This window comes from Vicugna pacos, chromosome X (assembly GCF_048564905.1).
Source record: "Vicugna pacos chromosome X, VicPac4, whole genome shotgun sequence".
NCBI lineage: Eukaryota > Metazoa > Chordata > Mammalia > Artiodactyla > Camelidae > Vicugna > Vicugna pacos.
The window spans coordinates 46,852,974-46,880,722 of NC_133023.1; the positions used below are offsets into that span (position 1 = coordinate 46,852,974).

At 45.4% G+C, this 27,749-nt stretch overlaps 3 protein-coding genes across 3 annotated transcripts; 2 read left to right on the top strand and 1 right to left on the bottom strand.

The window, feature by feature from the left end:
• Positions 1 to 410: 410 nt before the first annotated feature.
• LOC140691997 (uncharacterized) lies at positions 411 to 2,263 on the top strand. Its single transcript, XM_072956618.1, has one exon. The coding sequence runs from the start codon at positions 593 to 595 to the stop codon at positions 1,685 to 1,687; it is 1,095 nt and encodes a 364-aa protein (XP_072812719.1). The 5' UTR covers positions 411 to 592; the 3' UTR covers positions 1,688 to 2,263.
• Positions 2,264 to 16,305: 14,042 nt separating this feature from the next.
• LOC140691998 (uncharacterized) lies at positions 16,306 to 18,154 on the top strand. The gene has a single exon (XM_072956619.1). The coding sequence runs from the start codon at positions 16,488 to 16,490 to the stop codon at positions 17,580 to 17,582; it is 1,095 nt and encodes a 364-aa protein (XP_072812720.1). The 5' UTR covers positions 16,306 to 16,487; the 3' UTR covers positions 17,583 to 18,154.
• A 6,706-nt stretch (positions 18,155 to 24,860) lies between these two features.
• On the bottom strand, positions 24,861 to 26,719 carry LOC140691928 (uncharacterized). Its single transcript, XM_072956405.1, has one exon. It carries the CDS (start codon positions 26,535 to 26,537, stop codon positions 25,443 to 25,445), a length of 1,095 nt encoding a protein of 364 aa, XP_072812506.1. The 5' UTR covers positions 26,538 to 26,719; the 3' UTR covers positions 24,861 to 25,442.
• Positions 26,720 to 27,749: the final 1,030 nt, after the last annotated feature.

Consider the following 27,749-nt stretch of genomic DNA (forward strand, 5'->3'; position numbering starts at 1 on the left):
TCAGGCTTCTTCCATTGGGTCTTAATTTCACGCCGTTGTCATTTTGCCTGCTTACACAAAATGGCTAACCCACGGAGAGGGGACACCAGGGTTTGGAAGAGGACCACAGTTTTGTGAGTGAATGTTGGGAGAGTGCCCCTTAGAAGGCTGCCAATCTCCTCAACCAAGGCAGGGGGATGGAAGGAGGGTCCTCTCTTGACAACCACTCAAGCAAGCAAGAGCGTCTTCAAGACCCCTCCCTAGAGCGTCCTGTGCCCCTGCTCCACCAGGGCCACGAGGCGCTGTGACGTGATGGCAGGAGCACGGGGCAGAGCACATGTGCCCCGCCCCCATCTCGAGCCCCCGCTAGGGCCCCATTGAGACGTCACCGCGGTAGCCATTGTCATTGGCAACACGTCGCGTTGCCCCAGGAGACTCCACAGGCCTCTCCAAGGCTCTCAGAGCGAAGCCACAGGGTCCTTGGCCCTGACCCACGACCCTCCCCGAGAGAGGCTCCTACCTCCAGCCCAAGCCCCCTCCCCCACCTTCCAACCTCAGAGGACCGACTTTCCCTCAGATTCTCTGAGAAAGGAGAGCAAGGACTGACGGCCTCATGAGTGAGGCCGGAGAGGCCACCTGCACGGAGGTGGCAGCTTCCATCTCCCCTCAAGCCGCGCAGAAACACCTGGCGTCCTTGGGAGGCGGAGATCCTCCCCGGGCCCTAGTCGCAGGCAACCTCAGCGGCGATGGGATCCCCAGGACCCCCGCGGAGGGCGCCAAGGGAAAGGTGCCCAAGCAGGTCATCGCTAAGAGCGTGCGAGGCTCCGTCAAGTGGTTTAACGTGAAGAATGGGTACGGTTTCATCAGCAGGCACGACACCCAGGAAGATGTGTTCGTTCACCAGAGGGCCATCACCCGAAACAACCCTCACAAGTACCAACGCAGCGTGGGCGACGGCGAGACGGTCGAGTTCGACGTGGTGCAGGGCGAGCGGGGCACCGAGGCCGCTAACGTGACCGGGCCAGCCGGCGCACCAGTGGAGGGCAGCCGCTATGCTGCCAACCGCCCCCGCTTCCGCCGGGCCTTCTATATCCACCGCCGCGAGCAGCCACCACGCGGTCCCAAGGGTGCTGAGGACGACGCTGACGAAGGCGAGGGCAGCGGCGAAGGCTCCACCGCAGCCCAGGGCCTGAGGCGCCGCCCGCCTGGCCACTCCCAAGACCAACGCCTGCGGCGCTTCCCGCCCTGCCGCAGGGCCCCGGCGGTGATCCGCCGCCCCTCGATGCAGGCTACTAGCAACGGTCCACGGGCCGCCCAGCTGCCGGGGGCCGCCCAGACCGCAGGGCCCGAGCCACGGCGGGGGCCGCGCGTCAGCTACCTGCAGAGTCGCCCTAGGGGCCGAGGCACCGCGCTTGCTCCAAGACCCTCACCAAGTATCTCTGTGGAGCCCGAGGAGGAAAACAAGGAGAGCGGACGCGTCGCTGGAGATCCGAAGCAGAGCCCCCCTCCACGCTACGGATCCCGCTGCCCCAATAACCCGCAGCAGGCTCCTGGCACCCAGGACCAGGACCCCGAGGGAGGAGAGGGCAAGATACGGAAGAGCCCTGCTGAAACACCTGCTGCCGTTGCTGTGGCCAAGAAGAACAGTGCCACTGCGGAGGAGGATCCTCTGCCCATGGATGCCCCCTCTGCCGCCCAGGCCGACTAACAGCTCGGCTCCCTCCCCAGGGGCTCCCTGGCTTGGGCTGCAGGTGATGTCCCCTTGAAGAGAAGATGCCCTTTGGGTGCATCACAGTCCAAACATCCACACTGTTAGACTTGTGCCCTGAGAAAAATCCATGCCCCTTCCCCAAGGCTTGAGGATAAATCACAAGATCTATACGTCTCTAGACTCCCTCGTACCATCTGCCTTGGTAGTTTCTGCACACACGCAGGCATGTACACACACACACACTCACACACACACACTCACACACACACACACACACACTCTCTCTCTCTCTGTCTCTCTCTCACTCCCTCCCTCATACAGTCTGCCTTGGTAGTTTTGGTACACACACACACGCCTGTGCTTCTGACTATTCTTTTTAAAGATCTGACCAGGACCACAGCTATTATACTGCATCCCCAGGTGAATTAGTTGGAGTGCTTTTAAAAATTAGTTTTTATTTTTAATACAAAAACTAAGATTATCTGATGTTGAAGATTATCTGACATTGGTTGCTGTGTGATATTACTCACCTGAGTGGTCATTTTTTCAATAAAACATTTCCTGTTACTTTTATCTGTTATCACTGTTGTCTGATTTTTTTTCAAGCCTGTTAGCACATAATTGTATTGACACAGTCCTTTCAATCCTTCTTAGAGCCAGTTTTAGCAAAGATCGTGCCTATTGTTCTCTTTACAAGTCATGAATTTAAAGCTAATTCTGGACTTACAGGTTGAACTTCTCAGGGTATTCTAAAGGATAAGAATACTTGGAAAAGAAAGACATATCCTCATCACTTTCTCTTTCATCCTCTTCCCCTGCCCTGCCATTTGAGCAATAAATCTGGAGGGTGGGCCCAACTACCCACACTTCCTGCTTAGGTAGTGAGTACTCTATGAGGCAAAACACAAAAAGCTGAGCAAAACACCATGACAAGTAAAAAATGTGGCTCTCTGGAAACAGAATTTGCCTCCTCTGTATTTTGTTTCTTTTAATGGATTCAATATAATACGATTTAAGTGGTTAAAAGAAAATGGGCATGAAGGGCTGGGGGGTGGGGGAAATGGGGAGATACTGGACAAGGGGTACAAACTTTCAGTTGTAAGATGAATGAGTTCCAGGGACCTAATGTACAGCATGGTGACTATAGTTAACAGTACTGTATTGTGTACTTGATAGTTGCTGTGAAAGTAGAGCATTAATGTTCTCACCATGACAACAAGAAACAAAATGATAACTATGTGAGGTGAAGGGTGTGTTAATTAACCTTATTGGGGGAAACATTTCACAATGTATACCTGTCTAAACTTATCACATTGTATATTTTAAACTTACACAATGTTATGTGTCAGTTATACCTCAATAAAGCTGGGGGAAAATCTGAAAGAAAACAAAAAAGTGAGCATGGAAGCAGGTACAGTTTTCGTTGTGCATGTCTCTGGAGCTGAATAGAAACAGCTAGTCCACAGTTTTCATCTGTGCTTCCTGGTTGAGTTCATCCAGGGGGCCTGTGCAGGATTCCTGGAGGGCTGAGCAAGTGTAGTTTAGCCCACCTCAGCCCCATTTTTGCATCAAACAGAGAAGCTCTTACTGGGAATGTCATCCCTATCCTGGTTTTCATTTGAACATACAGTGAGGTTGGTGGATGGGAGGCATGAGTTGGGTCTGGGGGGCTGGGGGAAGTGAGCGATCAATAGATTTGAAACCAACAAGGGTCTTTAAAACCTCATTTTACAGATTAATGTAATTGGATTATAAATGGCAAGATCAAAATACTTTTCTCATTTAAATGTTGAGGCATTTTATACCACATCATAGGCTAGCATAAGGTATTTGGAGAGTGAGTATTTAATCATTCATCATGACAAAATGTCCTCAATCAATTGGAGTAGAAACAGTACAGATTCCTCATTCAGCAAAATATTTGGGTGCTCACTTGTGCCAGACACTCTGCAAGGCACTAGGAGTTGCATCATGGTGAAGAAGATGGTCCCTTCTCTCGAGAAGCCCACAGCCTAGTGGAGAGTGAGACAAAACTAGCAGCGACTACACAATGGAGTGAGTGCTCTGGTGCAATTAGCACAGGATGTGAGAGAAAACACGGGTGACCCAGATGGTGGCAGGGTTATTTCCAGGCTAAAGGAACCGCTACTTGGACGCTTGAATTTAAACTTATACTCAGCAATCACCACAAACAGAGCTCAGATTTTTTTTAATTTAATTTTTTTCTTAATTCAAGTATCGTCAATTTACAATGTTGTGTTAATTTCTGGTGTACAGCATAGTGACATATATACATTATATATACATATATAATATTATATATATACACACACACATACATATACATATATGTATATATACACACACATATGTATGTGTATTCCTTTTCATATTCTTTCTCATTATAGACCGTCACAAGGTATTGAATATACTTCCCTGTGCTATACAGTAGGACCTTGTTTGATAAAGTCATGTCAGCATACATCTAGAAGATTTTCCTCCAGACTCCTAGCCCAGTGCATGTCCCACTATACCAGCTGACTTCTTCAGAGACTAGCAGGGTGCACCACTAATCGTTAAACATAAGAATTTATACTGACACACAGCGCCAAGAGAGAATGGGGGAAGACCTGAAGCGAGACTAAACCTACTATGATTAGGAAATGACTCAGAGCCATCCTGGATGCCTTTTCGTGCCAAACAACAGGCATGGACATGATGTGGGGAAATTTTTTCTGTATATGCATGTTGGGTTCATAGGCCGCTCCCTGTTGTGTGAGGTATACGCATCGGGAAACAGTGAATTGGCCAGCCTTGCCATGGAGGCTTCACTTTGGGGGAATGGAGGACATGAAGGGCCAGGCTAAGGAATCTAGGATTTTCCCTGCTCACAAAGGTATCTGACAGGATCCATTAAGTGGAGTTGACCTGGTGATTGCTGGCTGGGTGTGGAATTGAAGGGTACAGAGGCACATATCTGGAGGTGAACATATTTAACTGAGAGCAGGAATATTCTGCTGTTTCCCCGCTGCTCCAGGATTTAGGTGTACTTACTTAAGGGCAACTTCAATAGCCCAATAGGAGCCAAAGAGTATCACCCAAGACACGACAGAAGGATGCCTGGGCTGTCTCCAGGAAACTTTGATTTAAAACAAAACCAAAAAAGAAATATATCCTTTGTGATAATCCTCTTCCCTCTCTCACTGCCCCTTCACATACCAGATATTACTTGGTTTTCCTGACTGAAAATGTGAATGCAGCAGTCATCTTTGTTTGGGTCATGGAAAGGTGACGTGCTCCAGCCTAAAGCCTTTAGTAAGAGCAGGCCTCCCTTGGATACCCTTGATTGGGAGACTATATCCCAGAGAGCATGGGTAGGAAGGCTGTTTGCACATTAGAGCGACGTCTCAGAACCCCCAGTGTCCTATTATAATTGAATGTGAAGTCAAGAGGGTGGGATTCTTCACCCTTCTAAGAAAAAGGTGAGTCGTGAATCTGAAGCAGAAACCCCAGCCGCAGTCCATTGCCTTCCTGTGACTTGCAGTATCAACAAAATGGCACTTTGTAGCTGATCTGAATCACTTCATGGATCCCCTTGATGTGGGAAGGCACGCAGTCGCAGGTGTCAATTTGGATTCCCTTTTTCTCTTCTGTATTTGGCGCTATCTGCTCCCATGCCATTATTGACTGGTTGCATAAGTTCTTTATTTTTTATTGAACCATAGTAATTGCAACATTATGTTAGTTTTGGTTGTACAGCATTGTGATCCAGTGTTTTTGCAGATTATACTCCGTTATAGATTATTACAAAATAATGGCTATAATTTCCTTTGCAATACAGTATAGCTTGTTGCTTATCAATTTTATATGTATTGGCTTGTATCTGTTAATCCTTCCCCACAATTTGTCCCTTCCCCCTTACCTCTCCTCTTTGGTAACCGCAAGTTTGTTTTCTGTATCTGTGGTCTGTTTGTGTTTTGTATATGATTTATTTCTATTATCTTTTAGATTGCACATGTAAGTGATATCTTGCAGCGTCTGTCTTTTTCTGACATTTCACTAAGCATGATAATCTTTAGGTCCTTCCATGTTGCTGCAAATGGCAGTATTTCGTGCTTTTTAATGTCTGAGTTACATTCCATTACATAGATATAGTTGTATAGATATATAGGTATGGTACATTCTACATCTTCTTAATCCAATCATCTGTTGATAGGCACTTGGGTTGCTTTCGTGTTTTGGCCATTGTAAATAGAGCTGCTATGAACATTGGGGTGCATGTATTTTTTTCAAATTAGTGTTTTCATTATTTTTCTGCATATATACCCAGGAGTGGAATTGCTGGATCATATGATAGTTTTAGTTTTAGTTTTTTTTTTTTTTAGGAGCCACCATACGAGTTTCCATAGTGGTTGCACCAATTTACATTTCCATCAACAGTGTAGGAGGGTTCCTTTTTCTCCCCATCTTCTTCAACATCGGTTCTCTGTGGACTTCCTGATGATATGCAGTGTGACAGTTGTGAGGTGATATCTCATTGCTGATTTGATTTGCATGTCTCTAATAATTAAAACTATTGAGCATCTTTTCATCTGCCTGTGAGTCATTGATGTGTCTTCTTTCAATAAAAGTGTCTATTCAAGTCTTCTGCCCAATTTTAAATTGATTTATCTTTTGATATTGAGTTGTATGAGCTCTTTGTATATTTTGGATATTAACCCCTTGTTGATTGCATCATTTGAAACTATTTTCACCCATTGCATAGATTGTGTTTTTGTTTTGATGATGGTTTTCTTTGCTGTGCAAAAGGTTTTTTTCTTTTTTAACATTTCTTATTGAGCTATAGTCATTTTACAATGTTGTGTCAATTTTCAGTGTAGAGCACAACTTTCTCGTTATACATGAACATACATATATTCATAGTCGCATTTTTTTTTCACTGTGAGCTACCACAAGATCTTGTATATATTTCCGTGTGCTATACAGTATAATCTTGCTTATCTTTTCTACATATGCCGGTCAAAATCTACAAATTTCGAAATCCCAGTCTGTCCCTTCCCAACCCATCCCCCTTGGCAACCACAAGTTTGTATTCTATGTCTATGAGTCTATTTCTGTTTTGTATTTATGCTTTGTTTGTGTGTGTGTGTGTGTGTGTGTGTTTTAGATTCCACATATGGGCAATATCGTGTGGTATTTTTCTTTCTCTTTGTGGCTTACTTCACTTAGAATGACATTCTCCAGGGACATCCATGTTGCTGCAAATGGCGTTATGTTGTCACTTTTTATGGCTGAATAGTATTCCATTGTATAAATATACCACCACTTCTTTATCCAGTCATCTGTTGATGGACATTTAGGCAGTTTCCATGTTTTGGCTATTGTAAATAGTGTTGCTATGAACATTGGGGTGCAGGTGTCTTTTTGAAGTAGGGTTCCTTCTGGATATATGCCCAGGACCAGCATTACTGGGTCACATGATACGTCTATTCCTAGTCTTTTGAGGAATCTCCATACTGTTTTCCACAGTCCCTGCACCAAACTGCATTCCCATCAGCAGTGTAGGAGGGTTCCCTTTTCTCCACAGCCTCTTCAGCATTTGTCATTTGTGGACTTTTGAGTGATGGCCATTCTGACTGGTGTGAGGTGATACCTCCTTGTAGCTTTGATTTGCATTTCTCTGATAATTAGTGATATTGAGCAGCTTTTCATGTGCCTTTTGATCATTTGTATGTCTTCCTTGGAGAATTGCTTGTTTAGGTCTTCTGCCCATTTTTGGATTGGGTTGTTTGCTTTTTTCCTATTGAGTCACATGAGCTGCTTATATATTCTGGAGATCAAGCCTTTGTCAGTTTCATCTTTTGCAAAAATTTTCTCCCATTCTGTAGGCTGTCGTTTTGTTTTGCTTATGGTTTCCTTTGCTGTGCAGAAGCTTGTAAGTTTAATTAGGTCCTATTTGTTTATTCTTGCCTTTATTTCTATTGTGGTGGTAGACTGCCCTAGGAGAACATTTTTGAGATGTATGTGAGATAATGTTTTGCCTCTATTTTCTTCTCGGAGTTTTATTGTATCTTGTCTTATGTTTAAGTCTTTGGTCCATTTTGAGTTTCTCTTGTGTATGGTGTATGGGAGTGTTCTAGCTTCACTGATCTACATGCTGCTGTCCAGTTTTCCCAACACCTTTTGCTGAAGAGACTGTCTTTATTCCATTGTGTATTCTTGCCTCCTTGGTCGAAGATTCGTTGACCAAAAGTTTGTAGGTTCATTTCTGGGCTCTCATTTCTGTTTCATCGGTCCATATATCTGTTTTTGTACCAATACCATGCTGTCTTGATGACTGTAGCTCCATAGTATACTCTGAAGTCTGGGAGAGGTATTCCTCCAGCCCCTTTCTTTTTCTTCAGTAATGCTTTGGCAATTCTAGGTCTTTTGTGGTTCCCTATAAATTTTATTATGATTTGTTCTAGTTCTACAAAATATGTCCTGGGTAATGTGATAAGGATTTCATTAAATCTGTAGATTGCCTTGGGCAGTATGACCATTTCAACAATATTGATTCTTCCAATCCAGGAGTAGGGGATACCTTTCCATTGTGTCAGGTTTGTTTTTATTATATTACTTATGACAATACAATCACATCAAGTTAATATTTGTTGACAAGTTTGTAACAGATGTAATACAACCTTTCTGACTTTTAGTAAACCTAGGTATAATAAAAGTATTATATTTAATATTGATGACTCCAAAGACATCTCATGCCTGTTTATGGCTTGCTAAACATGTATTTTACATCTGCTTTAATCGTTAAGAGGGGAAAAAAAGGACTACAAAGTTGAATTTTGATCATTATCCTCATTGTAAAATGTCTACTAATATTCAAATGTTTGTCCAGGTTGCTATGACAAAGCAGTCAAAGAAGGAAGCAGTGCTTTCATAATACAAAATATTGATGCTAAGTTTAAAACTAGAAACTATTTCTAAATCAGTGCCCATTCTGCAAATTAAGGCAGTACCAAACCCCATTTCAGGAGAAAATAGCCGGAGAGATTGTTGCCCTACTCCCTCAAAGATTTGGGGAAAATTGAAACAAAAATGGGAACTAAAACTGTATTCCTCTGCCAAGTTTATGACGAACCTCTCTATCCAAAAACTTCATTCCCCTTCTTCTTCTGCATCTGTTCCTTCTCAAGATTGAAGAATATTAAAAAAAAAAAAGGGAGATTAAATCCAAGACTCTGGGGCCTTTCCTGGGACAAAACCCAGTCCCATGTCCTCTCTCTGCCTTTTGTTTCCAAAAAAAAAAAAAGTAGCCTCCTATCTAATTCCCAAAAATAACTTTAATCAGATAAATGAGAAAATGCAGAAGCAAAGGCAAGCAGGCAAAAAAAGACAAAGTTATAGTAGTTCAGCCATTAAACAAAGTCAAGGACATTTAGTTCCTCCTCAAGGGCTATAGATAATATTCTGAGCCATATCCTTTGAGCTGTTTGCAAATACTAAATTCTCCACCAAGTGGAAGAAATTAATCACATGGAGATCAGACTGTAGCCATGACATAAGCTGCTCCATCTCACACAGTTCCAAGAACTGGCCTCAAGGAAAGGAACACAAACTGACCCTGGAGTTAAAGATTAACTCTACTTAAAACAATCTAGATGACACTGAGAAGACCACCACATAACCAACTTCAAGATGATTGTTTGAGCTAGGCCTTCTGCATGTAGGTCCCTCCCTCTGCCTATACACTCCTGAATCTCCCTTTTAGAAGCTCTTTTCCCCCTGATTGGCAGTTGGGAATTGGCTTTTGGATATGAGTCTTCCTTCTCCCCAGGCCGCTGGCTTCCTAAATAAAGCAAGCTTTCCTTTATTACCACCACCTGTCTTTTGAGTATTGGCTTTTGAGTGGTGAGCAGCCAAGCCTGAGTACGGTACCAGAACCACAATGAGATGGGCAGGAGAGGCAGAGATGCTGTATGGTCAAGACCCACACCCCTGGGTAGGTTACCCACAAGTGGGAGAATAATCACAATTGCAGAGGTTCTCCTCAAGGAGTGCGGGGTCCAAACCCCACATTGAGCTCCCGAGCTTGGCAGTCTTGCCCTGGGAAGATGTGTCTCCAGAACATCTGGCATTGAAGGCTAGGGGGACTTGCATAAAGAAGTGCCAGAGGACTGTGAGAAACAGACTCTGCTCTTAAGGGGCACATGCAAAATCTCACATGCTCTGAGTCCCAGTACAGATGCAGCATTCTGAAAGGAGCCTGGGTAAAACCTATTTACTGATCTTGGAGAGCCTCCCAGAGGGGCTGGGAGCAACTGGGACTCCTGCTCAGGACACAGACACTGGCGGCAGCCATTTTGGGGGTCTCATCCAACCACAAAGACACTGGTGCTGGCAAGCATCATTTTGGAGTCCTCTCTGTAGCTTGTTAGCCCTGGGGGCTTATATGCCCACCAGCAGGCTGACAACAGTGCTGAGACACCCAGGGCCAAACAGGCTAGAGCAAACAATCCTAAAATCCATATGGAACCACAAAAGATGCCTAAAAGCCAAAGTGGTCTTGAGAAAAAAGAACAAGGCTGGAGGTATAACCCTCCCAGGCTTAAGACCATACTACAAAGCTACAGTAATCAAACTGCATGGCATTGCGACAAGAGCAGAAACATAGAACCAACAGAACAGAAAAGAGAGCCCAAAAGTAAACGCACACACCTGTGGTCAACCAATCATGACAAAGGAAGCAAGAGTACACAATGGAGAAAAGACCATCTTTTCAACAAGTGGTGCTGGGAAAACTGGACAGCCATATGTAAAACAATGAGATTAGGTCATTCCCTCACACCACATACAACAATAAAGAGCAGAAACTATAAAATTCCTAGAAGAGAGCATAGGCGGATCACTCTTTGACATAAATCTTAGCAATATTTTCTTGGATCAGTCTATTAAAGCAAAAGAAATAAAGGCAAAAATAAATGAATTGGACCTAATTAAACTTAAAACCTTTTGCACAGCAGAAGGGGGCTAAGATGGCGGAGTAGAAGGACGCTCATAGCTCACCCTCTCCCACAAATACACCAAAACTCACATCCGTGCACCCATCCAGCCAACCAGAGCACCTGCTGAACTCCGACAGAACATCGACCTCTTCAAAAGACAAAGACACCACGGATCCTGTGGGAGAAAAGGAAAAAAGAAAGAAGAAAAAGCAAAACAGTGTGGGACCGGTCCCGCAGGGAGGGAGCAGCAAAGGAGGAATAGCACTCATTCACTGGGTCCTTCCCTCTCCAACAGAGAGGTCGGCGGGAGGGAGGGGGAACCTCCGAGGCTCGGATCTGTACGGATCTACACCCCTTGACTGACAGAACTAAGTTAAATGGGCACAGAGGGTCTCCACAACCCCTAGCCCTAGAGGCAAAGTGGCTGGTGGGGGAAGGGACAGGCTGCCCGAGCAGGGTGGAGGACGGGGGCAGGCTGCACGGAGGCAACCCCAGGGGGCTGCAGGGGGCTGCACGCCATGGATGAGTGGGTACACAGGGCAAAACAAACTGGGCCCTCCATAAAATACGGGAACAAAAAGAAACCCACAGCTGATGTTCCCTGGGGGGAAGGGTGCCACGCACCCATTCCGAAAACCCGCTGAAAGTTTCCGGGGGAAGAGAGGTGGGGCTCAGCCACAGCCTCCATATCCTCCTGTGCTTAGCACCCAGGCAGGGGTGGGGTGGAAACCTGAATCCTAAGGGCTTAGGAGCCTCAAAGGCCAGACGGAGACTTGTTTACAGCCTGAGGCAGATAGGATCCTTCTGCCCTGGTACCTCTGAGAATTCACACTGCCAAGACAAACAAGGAGCTGCGTTTTGGCAAGGAACAGGGGCAGGGCTGTTTCCCCGTCTTCCCTGAGCCTGCCTATGGAGCGTGGGCCCAAGGCAGAGCAGGCAGCTGCACAGAGCAGGGGAGCGACTGGCGCCAGGAGAGGGCAGGTGGCCACCCGCCTTCCCGGCAGGAGCACAGCACGTGACCAGGGTGCTGGGAGGGGGTGCAACCTGCCCACCTATCTTGCCCTAGTGCAGCATCTGACCTGCAGTATTGGGAGGGGGAGTGACCCGCCACCTACTGTGATGTTGGGAGGGGGCGAGATCCGCCCGCCAACCTCGCCGGAGGGCAGCATCTGACAGCGGCATATGGAGGGGGAGTGACCTGCCCACCCACCGTGTAAAAGCACATCACCCGACCGCAGTGTTGGGAGGGGGCGCGATCTGCATGCCGACAGGCACTGTGAGCATCACGGACCATGGGCACCAATGGAGGGCCTCTGGAATCAGCAACTTATGTTCACTGAAAAATCCTGTACGCAGATGTTATGGCAGGTCTATGCATATTTCACCAAAACAAAAACCCCAGAAAACAGAATCCTGGAAACAACCCAAATGCCTTACAATAGGTGAATGGATAAAATCCACCATGGTACATCCATACAATTAGATTGAATGAACTACTAATGCATGTGACAACTTGGATGGATCACAAAGTACTGCATGATTTCACTTATATATCATTCTCAAAATGACAAAATTACACTGATGGAGAATAGGTCTGTGGTCGCTGGGACTTGGGGCCAAGGTAGTGGTGTGATGGAACAGTGCCATATCCTGATTGCAGTAATGGTTACACTAATCTATACATTTGATACCATTCACAGAGCTTTATGCCAAGAGGGAAAAATCAAATTTTACAGGGTGATAATTTGAAAAAAATTAAAAATTAAAAATCATGCACACACACAGTATTCCACGACATACCTATTAAAATGGCTGAAGTCTATAGAATTTATTTTACTTTCTTTTTTTTAATGGAGGTGCTGGGGATTGAACCCAGGACCTCAAGCATGCTAAGCACGCACTCTCCCACTGAGCTATACTCTCCCCCCTAAAGTGGCTAAAGTTTAAAACACCGATTTTATCAAGTGCTGGCAAAGATGTGGAGGAACTAGAATTTGAATACATTGCTGATGGAAATCTAAAATGGTACAACAACATTGGAAAACTATTTGGCAATATGTCTTAGTCCGTTCAGGCTGCCATAACAAAACACCACAGACTAGGTGGCTTATAGACAACAGAGATGTATTTCTGGAGGCTGGAAAGTCCAAGATCAAGGAGCCAGCATGGTCACGTTCTGGTGAGGGCTTTCTTCTTGGTTTGTACCAGGCGATGTCTTACTGTGTTTTCACATGGTTAGAAGGGCTGAGCTGTCTCTCTGGAGCTTCTTTCACAAGGGCATTAACGATATTCATGAGGACTCCATTGTCATGGCCTACTCACCTCCCAAAAGCCCTACCTCCTAATACCATCACATTGGGAATCAGAGTTTTAACATACAAATTTGGGGGGAACACAGACATTTAGATCATAGCAGGCAGTTTCTTAAAATATTACATATACACCTACCATATGATCCAGGCATTCTAGTCCTAGGAATTTACCAAAGAGAAAGGAAATCATGTGTACAAATACTTGTATATGAATGCTCAGAGCAGCTTTATTTTCAATAGCCAAATAATAAACACAATAATAAAACATCGGTAAAGTCCATCAACATGTGAATGGATAAACACACTGTGGTATTTCCACATAATGGAATATTCAAAGCAATAAAAAGTAATGAACCATTGATATACATTACAACATCAATGAATCGCAATATGCTGAGTGCAAGAAGCCAGACTAAAATGAGTATATACACTATCATTAAATTTATGTAAAATTCCAGAGAATGCAATTGAATATATACATATACATATACATATATATATATATTTATATATATATACACATATATATATATATATATATACACATATACATATATATCAGAGAGAGCAGGTCAGTGGTTGCCTGGGGACCAGAGGGAGTAAGGAGAGGATGGAGGCAGGGATCACAAAGGAGCAGGGGCAGGAAATTCATCATATCAAAATATACCTTGGAGGAGTGTATGTGAAAGGAAAGGGCAATGAAGAAAGGCTGCACAAGGTGCTTCCAAGTTACTCACAAGATTCTAAAACTTACTGAGGGGCAGCGACCATGCATTCTGCCTGATCAACATACAAATTACTATACACACACACACACATATACTTCCTTCTTGTATGTGTGAAACATTTAAGAAAATGCACGTAAGCATCATGAAAGATAAGTATATGCATATATATTATAGAGTTAATGGTAACTATAGGGTTATTTTATAGACCAGGGATTCACACAGTTTTAGAAATGGATAGAGTACTATCAACTGTGAGGCCCTCAGTTTACATCGAGACTAGTGAAGCGACCTGCCTCAGGTCAAACCACTAAGACTTAAACCTTGGTTGTTACTTTACTCCCACAGGACAGCTCTTTTAATTACTCCACCTTCCTTTTCTCATCTCTTGAGCTAGTTGTCTTTCTGTGACTTCAGTTAAACACTCTGCCCCCTCACAAGTAAAAGACATTCCTACATACATACATAAACATATAGATACACAAATACAACATTTGCCCATACATCCATACATATATGCACGCATACATACATACATACATACATACATACATACATACATGCATGGTGTGCTGTTTAAAAACCAGCTCTCTGGGAGGGGGACAAATTTGCAGCATGCACTTACCAATTTCTCTCTTCCCATTTCTCCCACCATGGCTGATTTCAAGCTCCCAACATGATGTCACTGAATATGGAGTTTTGGAAGAGATGTGCAGTAGAACGCCATTTATAGTTTTTTCACCCTACAGATACAGTAGATGCAAATAAGCTCAAAAAAAAACAGATTAATAGTAAAATGTAGTAAAATAATTAGGAAAGAATGTGTTTTGAGTGTTTACTACCTTTGGCTTTAATACAATGTATTAATGAATTCATTTACTTATTTTGTTTATATAATTTGATATTTACTAATGATATGCTTGCCAACTGGCTCACAAAATTTCCTAAAACTTTAACAACTGATTACCACCCGTTGATTTGAGCCAGCTTTAGCATACCATTGCTGCATAAACAGCTGCAAACTTTGGTGTGTGCTTCAAAAGTTCCTTGGAGTATTTCTTCCCTACTATAAAGCCAACAGAGTAAGCCTGCATTGCCCTTATTTGCTACATTTAAGAATTTGGCAAAGTAGTGGGTTAAATTGACGAACCATTCTTTGATCATCCTTATCAAATAAAAGGTGGAATTGAGTAAGCACTACATAGAGAGAGTCCATAATGTAAAATAAAGTAATTTGTACCTACTATACCTAGATGGATTGATGCTGGAATCACATTTCTCCAGATGTGTCTTCCTGTTTATCTAAAAATCTAGGCCCCATCCCTCCCTCCCTCCCTCCCTTTCCTCCTTTCCTTCCTTTTCTCCCTTCCTTCCTTTCCTCCCTCCCTCCCTCTTTCGTTTGTCATTGTTTTCTTGAGAACAGAAACAATAGAATATAGAGAGAGATAGAAATATAGGTAGTGAGAGAGAGACCGAGGGAGGAGAGAGAGAGACAGAGAGAGATTTTACAGAATTGGCCCCCACCATATGAAGATGTAATAAATATTTTTTGATATTATGTAATTATTGTTTTGGCATCTTGAGGTCATGGGGCCATGCTAGTGACCCAAGGTTGTTTTCACCCCACCATCCCAGTGTTTTTGCAAGTTATGTGGAAATCTTATTACAAACACTCCATCCACTAGCCTCAACAGGTATGATTTGCTTCTTTCCCAATAGGGGGCATCTCCACCTAGCTAGTTCCTGCCAACATAGCAAAAGACTTTACCCAAGTTCCTCTCTCTTCTTCCTGTAGGTGACCCCATGTGCCCCTGTGTGGTGCGTCACGCCTCCCATCCTCTGGGGAATTGTGAGTAATAAACTTTTCTTTCAAAGGCAGTAAGCTCCTTTTCTGACATCTTACCATACCTGAGTACAACAAATGCTGGGTGCATCTTAAAATAAATCCTGGGTACAATGGCAAGTCCAAAACCTGTGGGATAGACTGACAGTCTATTTGTCTTCGGTCAACACAATCTTGATACTAGTCTGGATAAACCTGTGCCAGTTTAGCATCTCTCAGGCCTAGCATGCTAGCCCTGGCAGCCTTCCTGTGTTCCCCTGCAGGAACATAAAAACACAACCAACCAACCAACCAACCAACCAACCAATCAACCAACCCACCCCACATCAGGCTTCTTCCATTGGGTCTTAATTTCACGCCGTTGTCATTTTGCCTGCTTACACAAAATGGCTAACCCACGGAGAGGGGACACCAGGGTTTGGAAGAGGACCACAGTTTTGTGAGTGAATATTGGGAGAGTGCCCCTTAGAAGGCTGCCAATCTCCTCAACCAAGGCAGGGGGATGGAAGGAGGGTCCTCTCTTGACAACCACTCAAGCAAGCAAGAGCGTCTTCAAGACCCCTCCCTAGAGCGTCCTGTGCCCCTGCTCCACCAGGGCCACGAGGCGCTGTGACGTGATGGCAGGAGCACGGGGCAGAGCACATGTGCCCCGCCCCCATCTCGAGCCCCCGCTAGGGCCCCATTGAGACGTCACCGCGGTAGCCATTGTCATTGGCAACACGTCGCGTTGCCCCAGGAGACTCCACAGGCCTCTCCAAGGCTCTCAGAGCGAAGCCACAGGGTCCTTGGCCCTGACCCACGACCCTCCCCGAGAGAGGCTCCTACCTCCAGCCCAAGCCCCCTCCCCCACCTTCCAACCTCAGAGGACCGACTTTCCCTCAGATTCTCTGAGAAAGGAGAGCAAGGACTGACGGCCTCATGAGTGAGGCCGGAGAGGCCACCTGCACGGAGGTGGCAGCTTCCATCTCCCCTCAAGCCGCGCAGAAACACCTGGCGTCCTTGGGAGGCGGAGATCCTCCCCGGGCCCTAGTCGCAGGCAACCTCAGCGGCGATGGGATCCCCAGGACCCCCACGGAGGGCGCCAAGGGAAAGGTGCCCAAGCAGGTCATCGCTAAGAGCGTGCGAGGCTCCGTCAAGTGGTTTAACGTGAAGAATGGGTACGGTTTCATCAGCAGGCACGACACCCAGGAAGATGTGTTCGTTCACCAGAGGGCCATCACCCGAAACAACCCTCACAAGTACCAACGCAGCGTGGGCGACGGCGAGACGGTCGAGTTCGACGTGGTGCAGGGCGAGCGGGGCACCGAGGCCGCTAACGTGACCGGGCCAGCCGGCGCACCAGTGGAGGGCAGCCGCTATGCTGCCAACCGCCCCCGCTTCCGCCGGGCCTTCTATATCCACCGCCGCGAGCAGCCACCACGCGGTCCCAAGGGTGCTGAGGACGACGCTGACGAAGGCGAGGGCAGCGGCGAAGGCTCCACCGCAGCCCAGGGCCTGAGGCGCCGCCCGCCTGGCCACTCCCAAGACCAACGCCTGCGGCGCTTCCCGCCCTGCCGCAGGGCCCCGGCGGTGATCCGCCGCCCCTCGATGCAGGCTACTAGCAACGGTCCACGGGCCGCCCAGCTGCCGGGGGCCGCCCAGACCGCAGGGCCCGAGCCACGGCGGGGGCCGCGCGTCAGCTACCTGCAGAGTCGCCCTAGGGGCCGAGGCACCGCGCTTGCTCCAAGACCCTCACCAAGTATCTCTGTGGAGCCCGAGGAGGAAAACAAGGAGAGCGGACGCGTCGCTGGAGATCCGAAGCAGAGCCCCCCTCCACGCTACGGATCCCGCTGCCCCAATAACCCGCAGCAGGCTCCTGGCACCCAGGACCAGGACCCCGAGGGAGGAGAGGGCAAGATACGGAAGAGCCCTGCTGAAACACCTGCTGCCGTTGCTGTGGCCAAGAAGAACAGTGCCACTGCGGAGGAGGATCCTCTGCTCATGGATGCCCCCTCTGCCGCCCAGGCCGACTAACAGCTCGGCTCCCTCCCCAGGGGCTCCCTGGCTTGGGCTGCAGGTGATGTCCCCTTGAAGAGAAGATGCCCTTTGGGTGCATCACAGTCCAAACATCCACACTGTTAGACTTGTGCCCTGAGAAAAATCCATGCCCCTTCCCCAAGGCTTGAGGATAAATCACAAGATCTATACGTCTCTAGACTCCCTCGTACCATCTGCCTTGGTAGTTTCTGCACACACGCAGGCATGTACACACACACACACTCACACACACACACTCACACACACACACACAATCTCTCTCTCTGTCTCTCTCTCACTCCCTCCCTCATACAGTCTGCCTTGGTAGTTTTGGTACACACATACACACGCCTGTGCTTCTGACTATTCTTTTTAAAGATCTGACCAGGACCACAGCTATTATACTGCATCCCCAGGTGAATTAGTTGGAGTGCTTTTAAAAATTAGTTTTTATTTTTAATACAAAAACTAAGATTATCTGATGTTGAAGATTATCTGACATTGGTTGCTGTGTGATATTACTCACCTGAGTGGTCAATTTTTCAATAAAACATTTCCTGTTACTTTTATCTGTTATCACTGTTGTCTGATTTTTTTTCAAGCCTGTTAGCACATAATTGTATTGACACAGTCCTTTCAATCCTTCTTAGAGCCAGTTTTAGCAAAGATCGTGCCTATTGTTCTCTTTACAAGTCATGAATTTAAAGCTAATTCTGGACTTACAGGTTGAACTTCTCAGGGTATTCTAAAGGATAAGAATACTTGGAAAAGAAAGACATATCCTCATCACTTTCTCTTTCATCCTCTTCCCCTGCCCTGCCATTTGAGCAATAAATCTGGAGGGTGGGCCCAACTACCCACACTTCCTGCTTAGGTAGTGAGTACTCTATGAGGCAAAACACAAAAAGCTGAGCAAAACACCATGACAAGTAAAAAATGTGGCTCTCTGGAAACAGAATTTGCCTCCTCTGTATTTTGTTTCTTTTAATGGATTCAATATAATACGATTTAAGTGGTTAAAAGAAAATGGGCATGAAGGGCTGCGGAGTGGGGGAAATGGGGAGATACTGGACAAGGGGTACAAACTTTCAGTTGTAAGATGAATGAGTTCCAGGGACCTAATGTACAGCATGGTGACTATAGTTAACAGTACTGTATTGTGTACTTGATAGTTGCTGTGAAAGTAGAGCATTAATGTTCTCACCATGACAACAAGAAACAAAATGATAACTATGTGAGGTGAAGGGTGTGTTAATTAACCTTATTGGGGGAAACATTTCACAATGTATACCTGTCTAAACTTATCACATTGTATATTTTAAACTTACACAATGTTATGTGTCAGTTATACCTCAATAAAGCTGGGGGAAAATCTGAAAGAAAACAAAAAAGTGAGCATGGAAGCAGGTACAGTTTTCGTTGTGCATGTCTCTGGAGCTGAATAGAAACAGCTGGTCCACAGTTTTCATCTGTGCTTCCTGGTTGAGTTCATCCAGGGGGCCTGTGCAGGATTCCTGGAGGGCTGAGCAAGTGTAGTTTAGCCCACCTCAGCCCCATTTTTGCATCAAACAGAGAAGCTCTTACTGGGAATGTCATCCCTATCCTGGTTTTCATTTGAACATACAGTGAGGTTGGTGGATGGGAGGCATGAGTTGGGTCTCGGGGGCTGGGGGAAGTGAGCGATCAATAGATTTGAAACCAACAAGGGTCTTTAAAACCTCATTTTACAGATTAATGTAATTGGATTATAAATGGCAAGATCAAAATACTTTTCTCATTTAAATGTTGAGGCATTTTATACCACATTATAGGCTAGCATAAGGTATTTGGAGAGTGAGTATTTAATCATTCATCATGACAAAATGTCCTCAATCAATTGGAGTAGAAACAGTACAGATTCCTCATTCAGCAAAATATTTGGGTGCTCACTTGTGCCAGACACTCTGCAAGGCACTAGGAGTTGCATCATGGTGAAGAAGATGGTCCCTTCTCTCGAGAAGCCCACAGCCTAGTGGAGAGTGAGACAAAACTAGCAGCGACTACACAATGGAGTGAGTGCTCTGGTGCAATTAGCACAGGATGTGAGAGAAAACACGGGTGACCCAGATGGTGGCAGGGTTATTTCCAGGCTAAAGGAACCGCTACTTGGACGCTTGAATTTAAACTTATACTCAGCAATCACCACAAACAGAGCTCAGATTTTTTTTAATTTAATTGTTTTCTTAATTCAAGTATCGTCAATTTACAATGTTGTGTTAATTTCTGGTGTACAGCATAGTGACATATATACATTATATATACATATATAATATTATATATATACACACACACATACATATACATATATGTATGTATACACACACATATATGTATGTGTATTCCTTTTCATATTCTTTTTCATTATCGACCGTCACAAGGTATTGAATATACTTCCCTGTGCTATACAGTAGGACCTTGTTTGATAAAGTCATGTCAGCATACATCTAGAAGATTTTCCTCCAGACTCCTAGCCCAGTGCATGTCCCACTATACCAGCTGACTTCTTCAGAGACTAGCAGGGTGCACCACAAATCGTTAAACATAAGAATTTATACTGACACACAGCGCCAAGAGAGAATGGGGGAAGACCTGAAGCGAGACTAAACCTACTATGATTAGGAAATGACTCAGAGCCATCCTGGATGCCTTTTCGTGCCAAACAACAGGCATGGACATGATGTGGGGAAATTTTTTCTGTATATGCATGTTGGGTTCATAGGCCGCTCCCTGTTGTGTGAGGTATACGCATCGGGAAACAGTGAATTGGCCAGCCTTGCCATGGAGGCTTCACTTTGGGGGAATGGAGGACATGAAGGGCCAGGCTAAGGAATCTAGGATTTTCCCTGCTCACAAAGGTATCTGACAGGATCCATTAAGTGGAGTTGACCTGGTGATTGCTGGCTGGGTGTGGAATTGAAGGGTACAGAGGCACATATCTGGAGGTGAACATATTTAACTGAGAGCAGGAATATTCTGCTGTTTCCCCGCTGCTCCAGGATTTAGGTGTACTTACTTAAGGGCAACTTCAATAGCCCAATAGGAGCCAAAGAGTATCACCCAAGACACGACAGAAGGATGCCTGGGCTGTCTCCAGGAAACTTTGATTTAAAACAAAACCAAAAAAGAAATATATCCTTTGTGATAATCCTCTTCCCTCTCTCACTGCCCCTTCACATACCAGATATTACTTGGTTTTCCTGACTGAAAATGTGAATGCAGCAGTCATCTTTGTTTGGGTCATTGAAAGGTGACGTGCTCCAGCCTAAAGCCTTTAGTAAGAGCAGGCCTCCCTTGGATACCCTTGATTGGGAGACTATATCCCAGAGAGCATGGGTAGGAAGGCTGTTTGCACATTAGAGCGACGTCTCAGAACCCCCAGGGTCCTATTATAATTGAATGTGAAGTCAAGAGGGTGGGATTCTTCACCCTTCTAAGAAAAAGGTGAGTCGTGAATCTGAAGCAGAAACCCCAACCGCAGTCCATTGCCTTCCTGTGACTTGCAGTATCAACAAAATGGCACTTTGTAGCTGATCTGAATCACTTCATGGATCCCCTTGATGTGGGAAGGCACGCAGTCGCAGGTGTCAATTTGGATTCCCTTTTTCTCTTCTGTATTTGGCGCTATCTGCTCCCATGCCATTATTGACTGGTTGCATAAGTTCTTTATTTTTTATTGAACCATAGTAATTGCAACATTATGTTAGTTTTGGTTGTACAGCATTGTGATCCAGTGTTTTTGCAGATTATACTCCGTTATAGATTATTACAAAATAATGGCTATAATTTCCTTTGCAATACAGTATAGCTTGTTGCTTATCAATTTTATTCGTATTGGCTTGTATCTGTTAATCTTTCCCCACAATTTGTCCCTTCCCCCTTTCCTCTCCTCTTTGGTAACCGCAAGTCTGTTTTCTGTATCTGTGGTCTGTTTCTGTTTTGCATATGATTTATTTCTATTATCTTTTAGATTGCACATGTAAGTGATATCTTGCAGCGTCTGTCTTTTTCTGACATTTCACTAAGCATGATAATCTTTAGGTCCTTCCATGTTGCTGCAAATGGCAGTATTTCGTGCTTTTTAATGTCTGAGTTACATTCCATTACATAGATATAGTTGTATAGATATATAGGTATGGTACATTCTACATCTTCTTAATCCAATCATCTGTTGATAGGCACTTGGGTTGCTTTCGTGTTTTGGCCATTGTAAATAGAGCTGCTATGAACATTGGGGTGCATGTATTTTTTTCAAATTAGTGTTTTCATTATTTTTCTGCATATATACCCAGGAGTGGAATTGCTGGATCATATGGTAGTTTTAGTTTTAGTTTTTTTTTTTTAGGAGCCACCATACGAGTTTCCATAGTGGTTGCACCAATTTACATTTCCATCAACAGTGTAGGAGGGTTCCTTTTTCTCCCCATCTTCTTCAACATTGGTTCTCTGTGGACTTCCTGATGATATGCAGTCTGACAGTTGTGAGGTGATATCTCATTGCTGTTTTGATTTGCATGTCTCTAATAATTAAACATATTGAGCATCTTTTCATCTGCCTGTGAGTCATTGATGTGTCTTCTTTCAATAAAAGTGTCTATTCAAGTCTTCTGCCCAATTTTAAATTGATTTATTTTTTGATATTGAGTTGTATGAGCTCTTTGTATATTTTGGATATTAACCCCTTGTTGATTGCATCATTTGAAACAATTTTCACCCATTTCATAGATTGTGTTTTTGTTTTGATGATGGTTTTCTTTGCTGTGCAAAAGGTTTTTTTCTTTTTTACCATTTCTTATTGAGCTATGGTCATTTTACAATGTTGTGTCAATTTTCAGTGTAGAGCACAACTTTCTAGTTTTACAAGAACATACATATATTCATGGTCGCATTTTTTGTTCACTGTGAGCTACCACAAGATCTTGTATATATTTCCATGTGCTATACAGTATAATCTTGCTTATCTTTTCTACATATGCCGGTCAATATCTACAAATTTCGAAATCCCAGTCTGTCCCTTCCTACCCCATCCCCCTTGGCAACCACAAGTTTGTATTCTATGTCTATGAGTCTATTTCTGTTTTGTATTTATGCTTTGTTTGTGTGTGTGTGTGTGTGTGTGTGTGTTTTAGATTCCACATATGGGCAATATCATGTGGTATTTTTCTTTCTCTTTCTGGCTTACTTCACTTAGAATGACATTCTCCAGGGACATCCATGTTGCTGCAAATGGCGTTATGTTGTCACTTTTTATGGCTGAATAGTATTCCATTGTATGAATATACCACCACTTCTTTATCCAGTCATCTGTTGATGGACATTTAGGCAGTTTCCATGTTTTGGCTATTGTAAATAGTGTTGCTAAGCACATTGGGGTGCAGGTGTCTTTTTGAAGTAGGGTTCCTTCTGGATATATGCCCAGGACCAGCATTACTGGGTCACATGATGAGTCTATTCCTAGTCTTTTGAGGAATCTCCATACTGTTTTCCACAGTCCCTGCACCAAACTGCATTCCCATCAGCAGTGTAGGAGGGTTCCCTTTTCTCCACAGCCTCTTCAGCATTTGTCATTTGTGGACTTTTGAGTGATGGCCATTCTGACTGGTGTGAGGTGATACCTCATTGTAGCTTTGATTTGCATTTCTCTGATAATTAGTGATATTGAGCAGCTTTTCATGTGCCTTTTGATCATTTGTATGTCTTCCTTGGAGAATTGCTTGTTTAGGTCTTCTGCCCATTTTTGGATTGGGTTGTTTGCTTTTTTCCTATTGAGTCACATGAGCTGCTTATATATTCTGGAGATCAAGCCTTTGTCAGTTTCATCTTTTGCAAAAATTTTCTCCCATTCTGTAGGCTGTCGTTTTGTTTTGCTTATGGTTTCCCTTGCTGTGCAGAAGCTTGTAAGTTTAATTAGGTCCTATTTGTTTATTCTTGCCTTTATTTCTATTGTGGTGGTAGACTGCCCTAGGAGAACATTTTTGAGATGTATGTGAGATAATGTTTTGCCTATATTTTCTTCTCGGAGTTTTATTGTATCTTGTCTTATGTTTAAGTCTTTGATCCATTTTGAGTTTGCTTTTGTGTATGGTGTATGGGAGTGTTCTAGCTTCACTGATCTACATGCTGCTGTCCAGTTTTCCCAACACCTTTTGCTGAAGAGACTGTCTTTATTCCATTGTGTATTCTTGCCTCCTTGGTCGAAGATTCGTTGACCAAAAGTTTGTAGGTTCATTTCTGGGCTCTCATTTCTGTTTCATCGGTCCATATATCTGTTTTTGTACCAATACCATGCTGTCTTGATGACTGTAGCTCTATAGTATACTCTGAAGTCTGGGAGAGGTATTCCTCCAGCCCCTTTCTTTTTCTTCAGTAATGCTTTGGCAATTCTAGGTCTTTTGTGGTTCCCTATAAATTTTATTATGATTTGTTCTAGTTCTACAAAATATGTCCTGGGTAATGTGATAAGGATTTCATTAAATCTGTAGATTGCCTTGGGCAGTATGACCATTTCAACAATATTGATTCTTCCAATCCAGGAGTAGGGGATACCTTTCCATTGTGTCAGGTTTGTTTTTATTATATTACTTATGACAATACAATCACATCAAGTTAATATTTGTTGACAAGTTTGTAACAGATGTAATACAACCTTTCTGACTTTTAGTAAACCTAGGTATAATAAAAGTATTATATTTAATATTGATGACTCCAAAGACATCTCATGCCTGTTTATGGCTTGCTAAACATGTATTTTACATCTGCTTTAATCGTTAAGAGGGGAAAAAAAGGACTACAAAGTTGAAGTTTGATCATTATCCTCATTGTAAAATGTCTACTAATATTCAAATGTTTGTCCAGGTTGCTATGACAAAGCAGTCAAAGAAGGAAGCAGTGCTTTCATACTACAAAATATTGATGCTAAGTTTAAAAGCAGAAACTATTTCTAAATCAGTGCCCATTCTGCAAATTAAGGCAGTACCAAACCCCATTTCAGGAGAAAATAGCCGGAGAGATTGTTGCCCTACTCCCTCAAAGATTTGGGGAAAATTGAAACAAAAATGGGAACTAAAACTGTATTCCTCTGCCAAGTTTATGACTAACCTCTCTATCCAAAAACTTCATTCCCCTTCTTCTTCTGCATCTGTTCCTTCTCAAGATTGAAGAATATTAAAAAAAAAAGGGAGATTAAATACAATTATGTGCTAACAGGCTTGAAAAAAATCAGACAACAGTGATAACAGATAAAAGTAACAGGAAATATTTTATTGAAAAAATGACCACTCAGGTGAGTAATATCACACAGCAACCAATGTCAGATAATCTTCAACATCAGATAATCTTAGTTTTTGTATTAAAAATAAAAACTAATTTTTAAAAGCACTCCAACTAATTCACCTGGGGATGCAGTATAATAGCTGTGGTCCTGGTCAGATCTTTAAAAAGAATAGTCAGAAGCACAGGCGTGTGTGTGTGTGTGTACCAAAACTACCAAGGCAGACTGTATGAGGGAGGGAGTGAGAGAGAGACAGAGAGAGAGAGTGTGTGTGTGTGTGTGTGTGTGTGAGTGTGTGTGTGTGAGTGTGTGTGTGTGTACATGCCTGCGTGTGTGCAGAAACTAACAAGGCAGATGGTACGAGGGAGTCTAGAGACGTATAGATCTTGTGATTTATCCTCAAGCCTTGGGGAAGGGGCATGGATTTTTCTCAGGGCACAAGTCTAACAGTGTGGATGTTTGGACTGTGATGCACCCAAAGGGCATCTTCTCTTCAAGGGGACATCACCTGCAGCCCAAGCCAGGGAGCCCCTGGGGAGGGAGCCGAGCTGTTAGTCGGCCTGGGCGGCAGAGGGGGCATCCATGAGCAGAGGATCCTCCTCCGCAGTGGCACTGTTCTTCTTGGCCACAGCAACGGCAGCAGGTGTTTCAGCAGGGCTCTTCCGTATCTTGCCCTCTCCTCCCTCGGGGTCCTGGTCCTGGGTGCCAGGAGCCTGCTGCGGGTTATTGGGGCAGCGGGATCCGTAGCGTGGAGGGGGGCTCTGCTTCGGATCTCCAGCGACGCGTCCGCTCTCCTTGTTTTCCTCCTCGGGCTCCACAGAGATACTTGGTGAGGGTCTTGGAGCAAGCGCGGTGCCTCGGCCCCTAGGGCGACTCTGCAGGTAGCTGACGCGCGGCCCCCGCCGTGGCTCGGGCCCTGCGGTCTGGGCGGCCCCCGGCAGCTGGGCGGCCCGTGGACCGTTGCTAGTAGCCTGCATCGAGGGGCGGCGGATCACCGCCGGGGCCCTGCGGCAGGGCGGGAAGCGCCGCAGGCGTTGGTCTTGGGAGTGGCCAGGCGGGCGGCGCCTCAGGCCCTGGGCTGCGGTGGAGCCTTCGCCGCTGCCCTCGCCTTCGTCAGCGTCGTCCTCAGCACCCTTGGGACCGCGTGGTGGCTGCTCGCGGCGGTGGATATAGAAGGCCCGGCGGAAGCGGGGGCGGTTGGCAGCATAGCGGCTGCCCTCCACTGGTGCGCCGGCTGGCCCGGTCACGTTAGCGGCCTCGGTGCCCCGCTCGCCCTGCACCACGTCGAACTCGACCGTCTCGCCGTCGCCCACGCTGCGTTGGTACTTGTGAGGGTTGTTTCGGGTGATGGCCCTCTGGTGAACGAACACATCTTCCTGGGTGTCGTGCCTGCTGATGAAACCGTACCCATTCTTCACGTTAAACCACTTGACGGAGCCTCGCACGCTCTTAGCGATGACCTGCTTGGGCACCTTTCCCTTGGCGCCCTCCGCGGGGGTCCTGGGGATCCCATCGCCGCTGAGGTTGCCTGCGACTAGGGCCCGGGGAGGATCTCCGCCTCCCAAGGACGCCAGGTGTTTCTGCGCGGCTTGAGGGGAGATGGAAGCTGCCACCTCCGTGCAGGTGGCCTCTCCGGCCTCACTCATGAGGCCGTCAGTCCTTGCTCTCCTTTCTCAGAGAATCTGAGGGAAAGTCGGTCCTCTGAGGTTGGAAGGTGGGGGAGGGGGCTTGGGCTGGAGGTAGGAGCCTCTCTCGGGGAGGGTCGTGGGTCAGGGCCAAGGACCCTGTGGCTTCGCTCTGAGAGCCTTGGAGAGGCCTGTGGAGTCTCCTGGGGCAACGCGACGTGTTGCCAATGACAATGGCTACCGCGGTGACGTCTCAATGGGGCCCTAGCGGGGGCTCGAGATGGGGGCGGGGCACATGTGCTCTGCCCCGTGCTCCTGCCATCACGTCACAGCGCCTCGTGGCCCTGGTGGAGCAGGGGCACAGGACGCTCTAGGGAGGGGTCTTGAAGACGCTCTTGCTTGCTTGAGTGGTTGTCAAGAGAGGACCCTCCTTCCATCCCCCTGCCTTGGTTGAGGAGATTGGCAGCCTTCTAAGGGGCACTCTCCCAATATTCACTCACAAAACTGTGGTCCTCTTCCAAACCCTGGTGTCCCCTCTCCGTGGGTTAGCCATTTTGTGTAAGCAGGCAAAATGACAACGGCGTGAAATTAAGACCCAATGGAAGAAGCCTGATGTGGGGTGGGTTGGTTGATTGGTTGGTTGCTTGCTTGGTTGGTTGGTTGGTTGGTTGGTTGTGTTTTTATGTTCCTGCAGGGGAACACAGGAAGGCTGCCAGGGCTAGCATGCTAGGCCTGAGAGATGCTAAACTGGCACAGGTTTATCCAGACTAGTATCAAGATTGTGTTGACCGAAGACAAATAGACTGTCAGTCTATCCCACAGGTTTTGGACTTGCCATTGTACCCAGGATTTATTTTAAGATGCACCCAGCATTTGTTGTACTCAGGTATGGTAAGATGTCAGAAAAGGAGCTTACTGCCTTTGAAAGAAAAGTTTATTACTCACAATTCCCCAGAGGATGGGAGGCGTGACGCACCACACAGGGGCACATGGGGTCACCTACAGGAAGAAGAGAGAGGAACTTGGGTAAAGTCTTTTGCTATGTTGGCAGGAACTAGCTAGGTGGAGATGCCCCCTATTGGGAAAGAAGCAAATCATACCTGTTGAGGCTAGTGGATGGAGTGTTTGTAATAAGATTTCCACATAACTTGCAAAAACACTGGGATGGTGGGGTGAAAACAACCTTGGGTCACTAGCATGGCCCCATGACCTCAAGATGCCAAAACAATAATT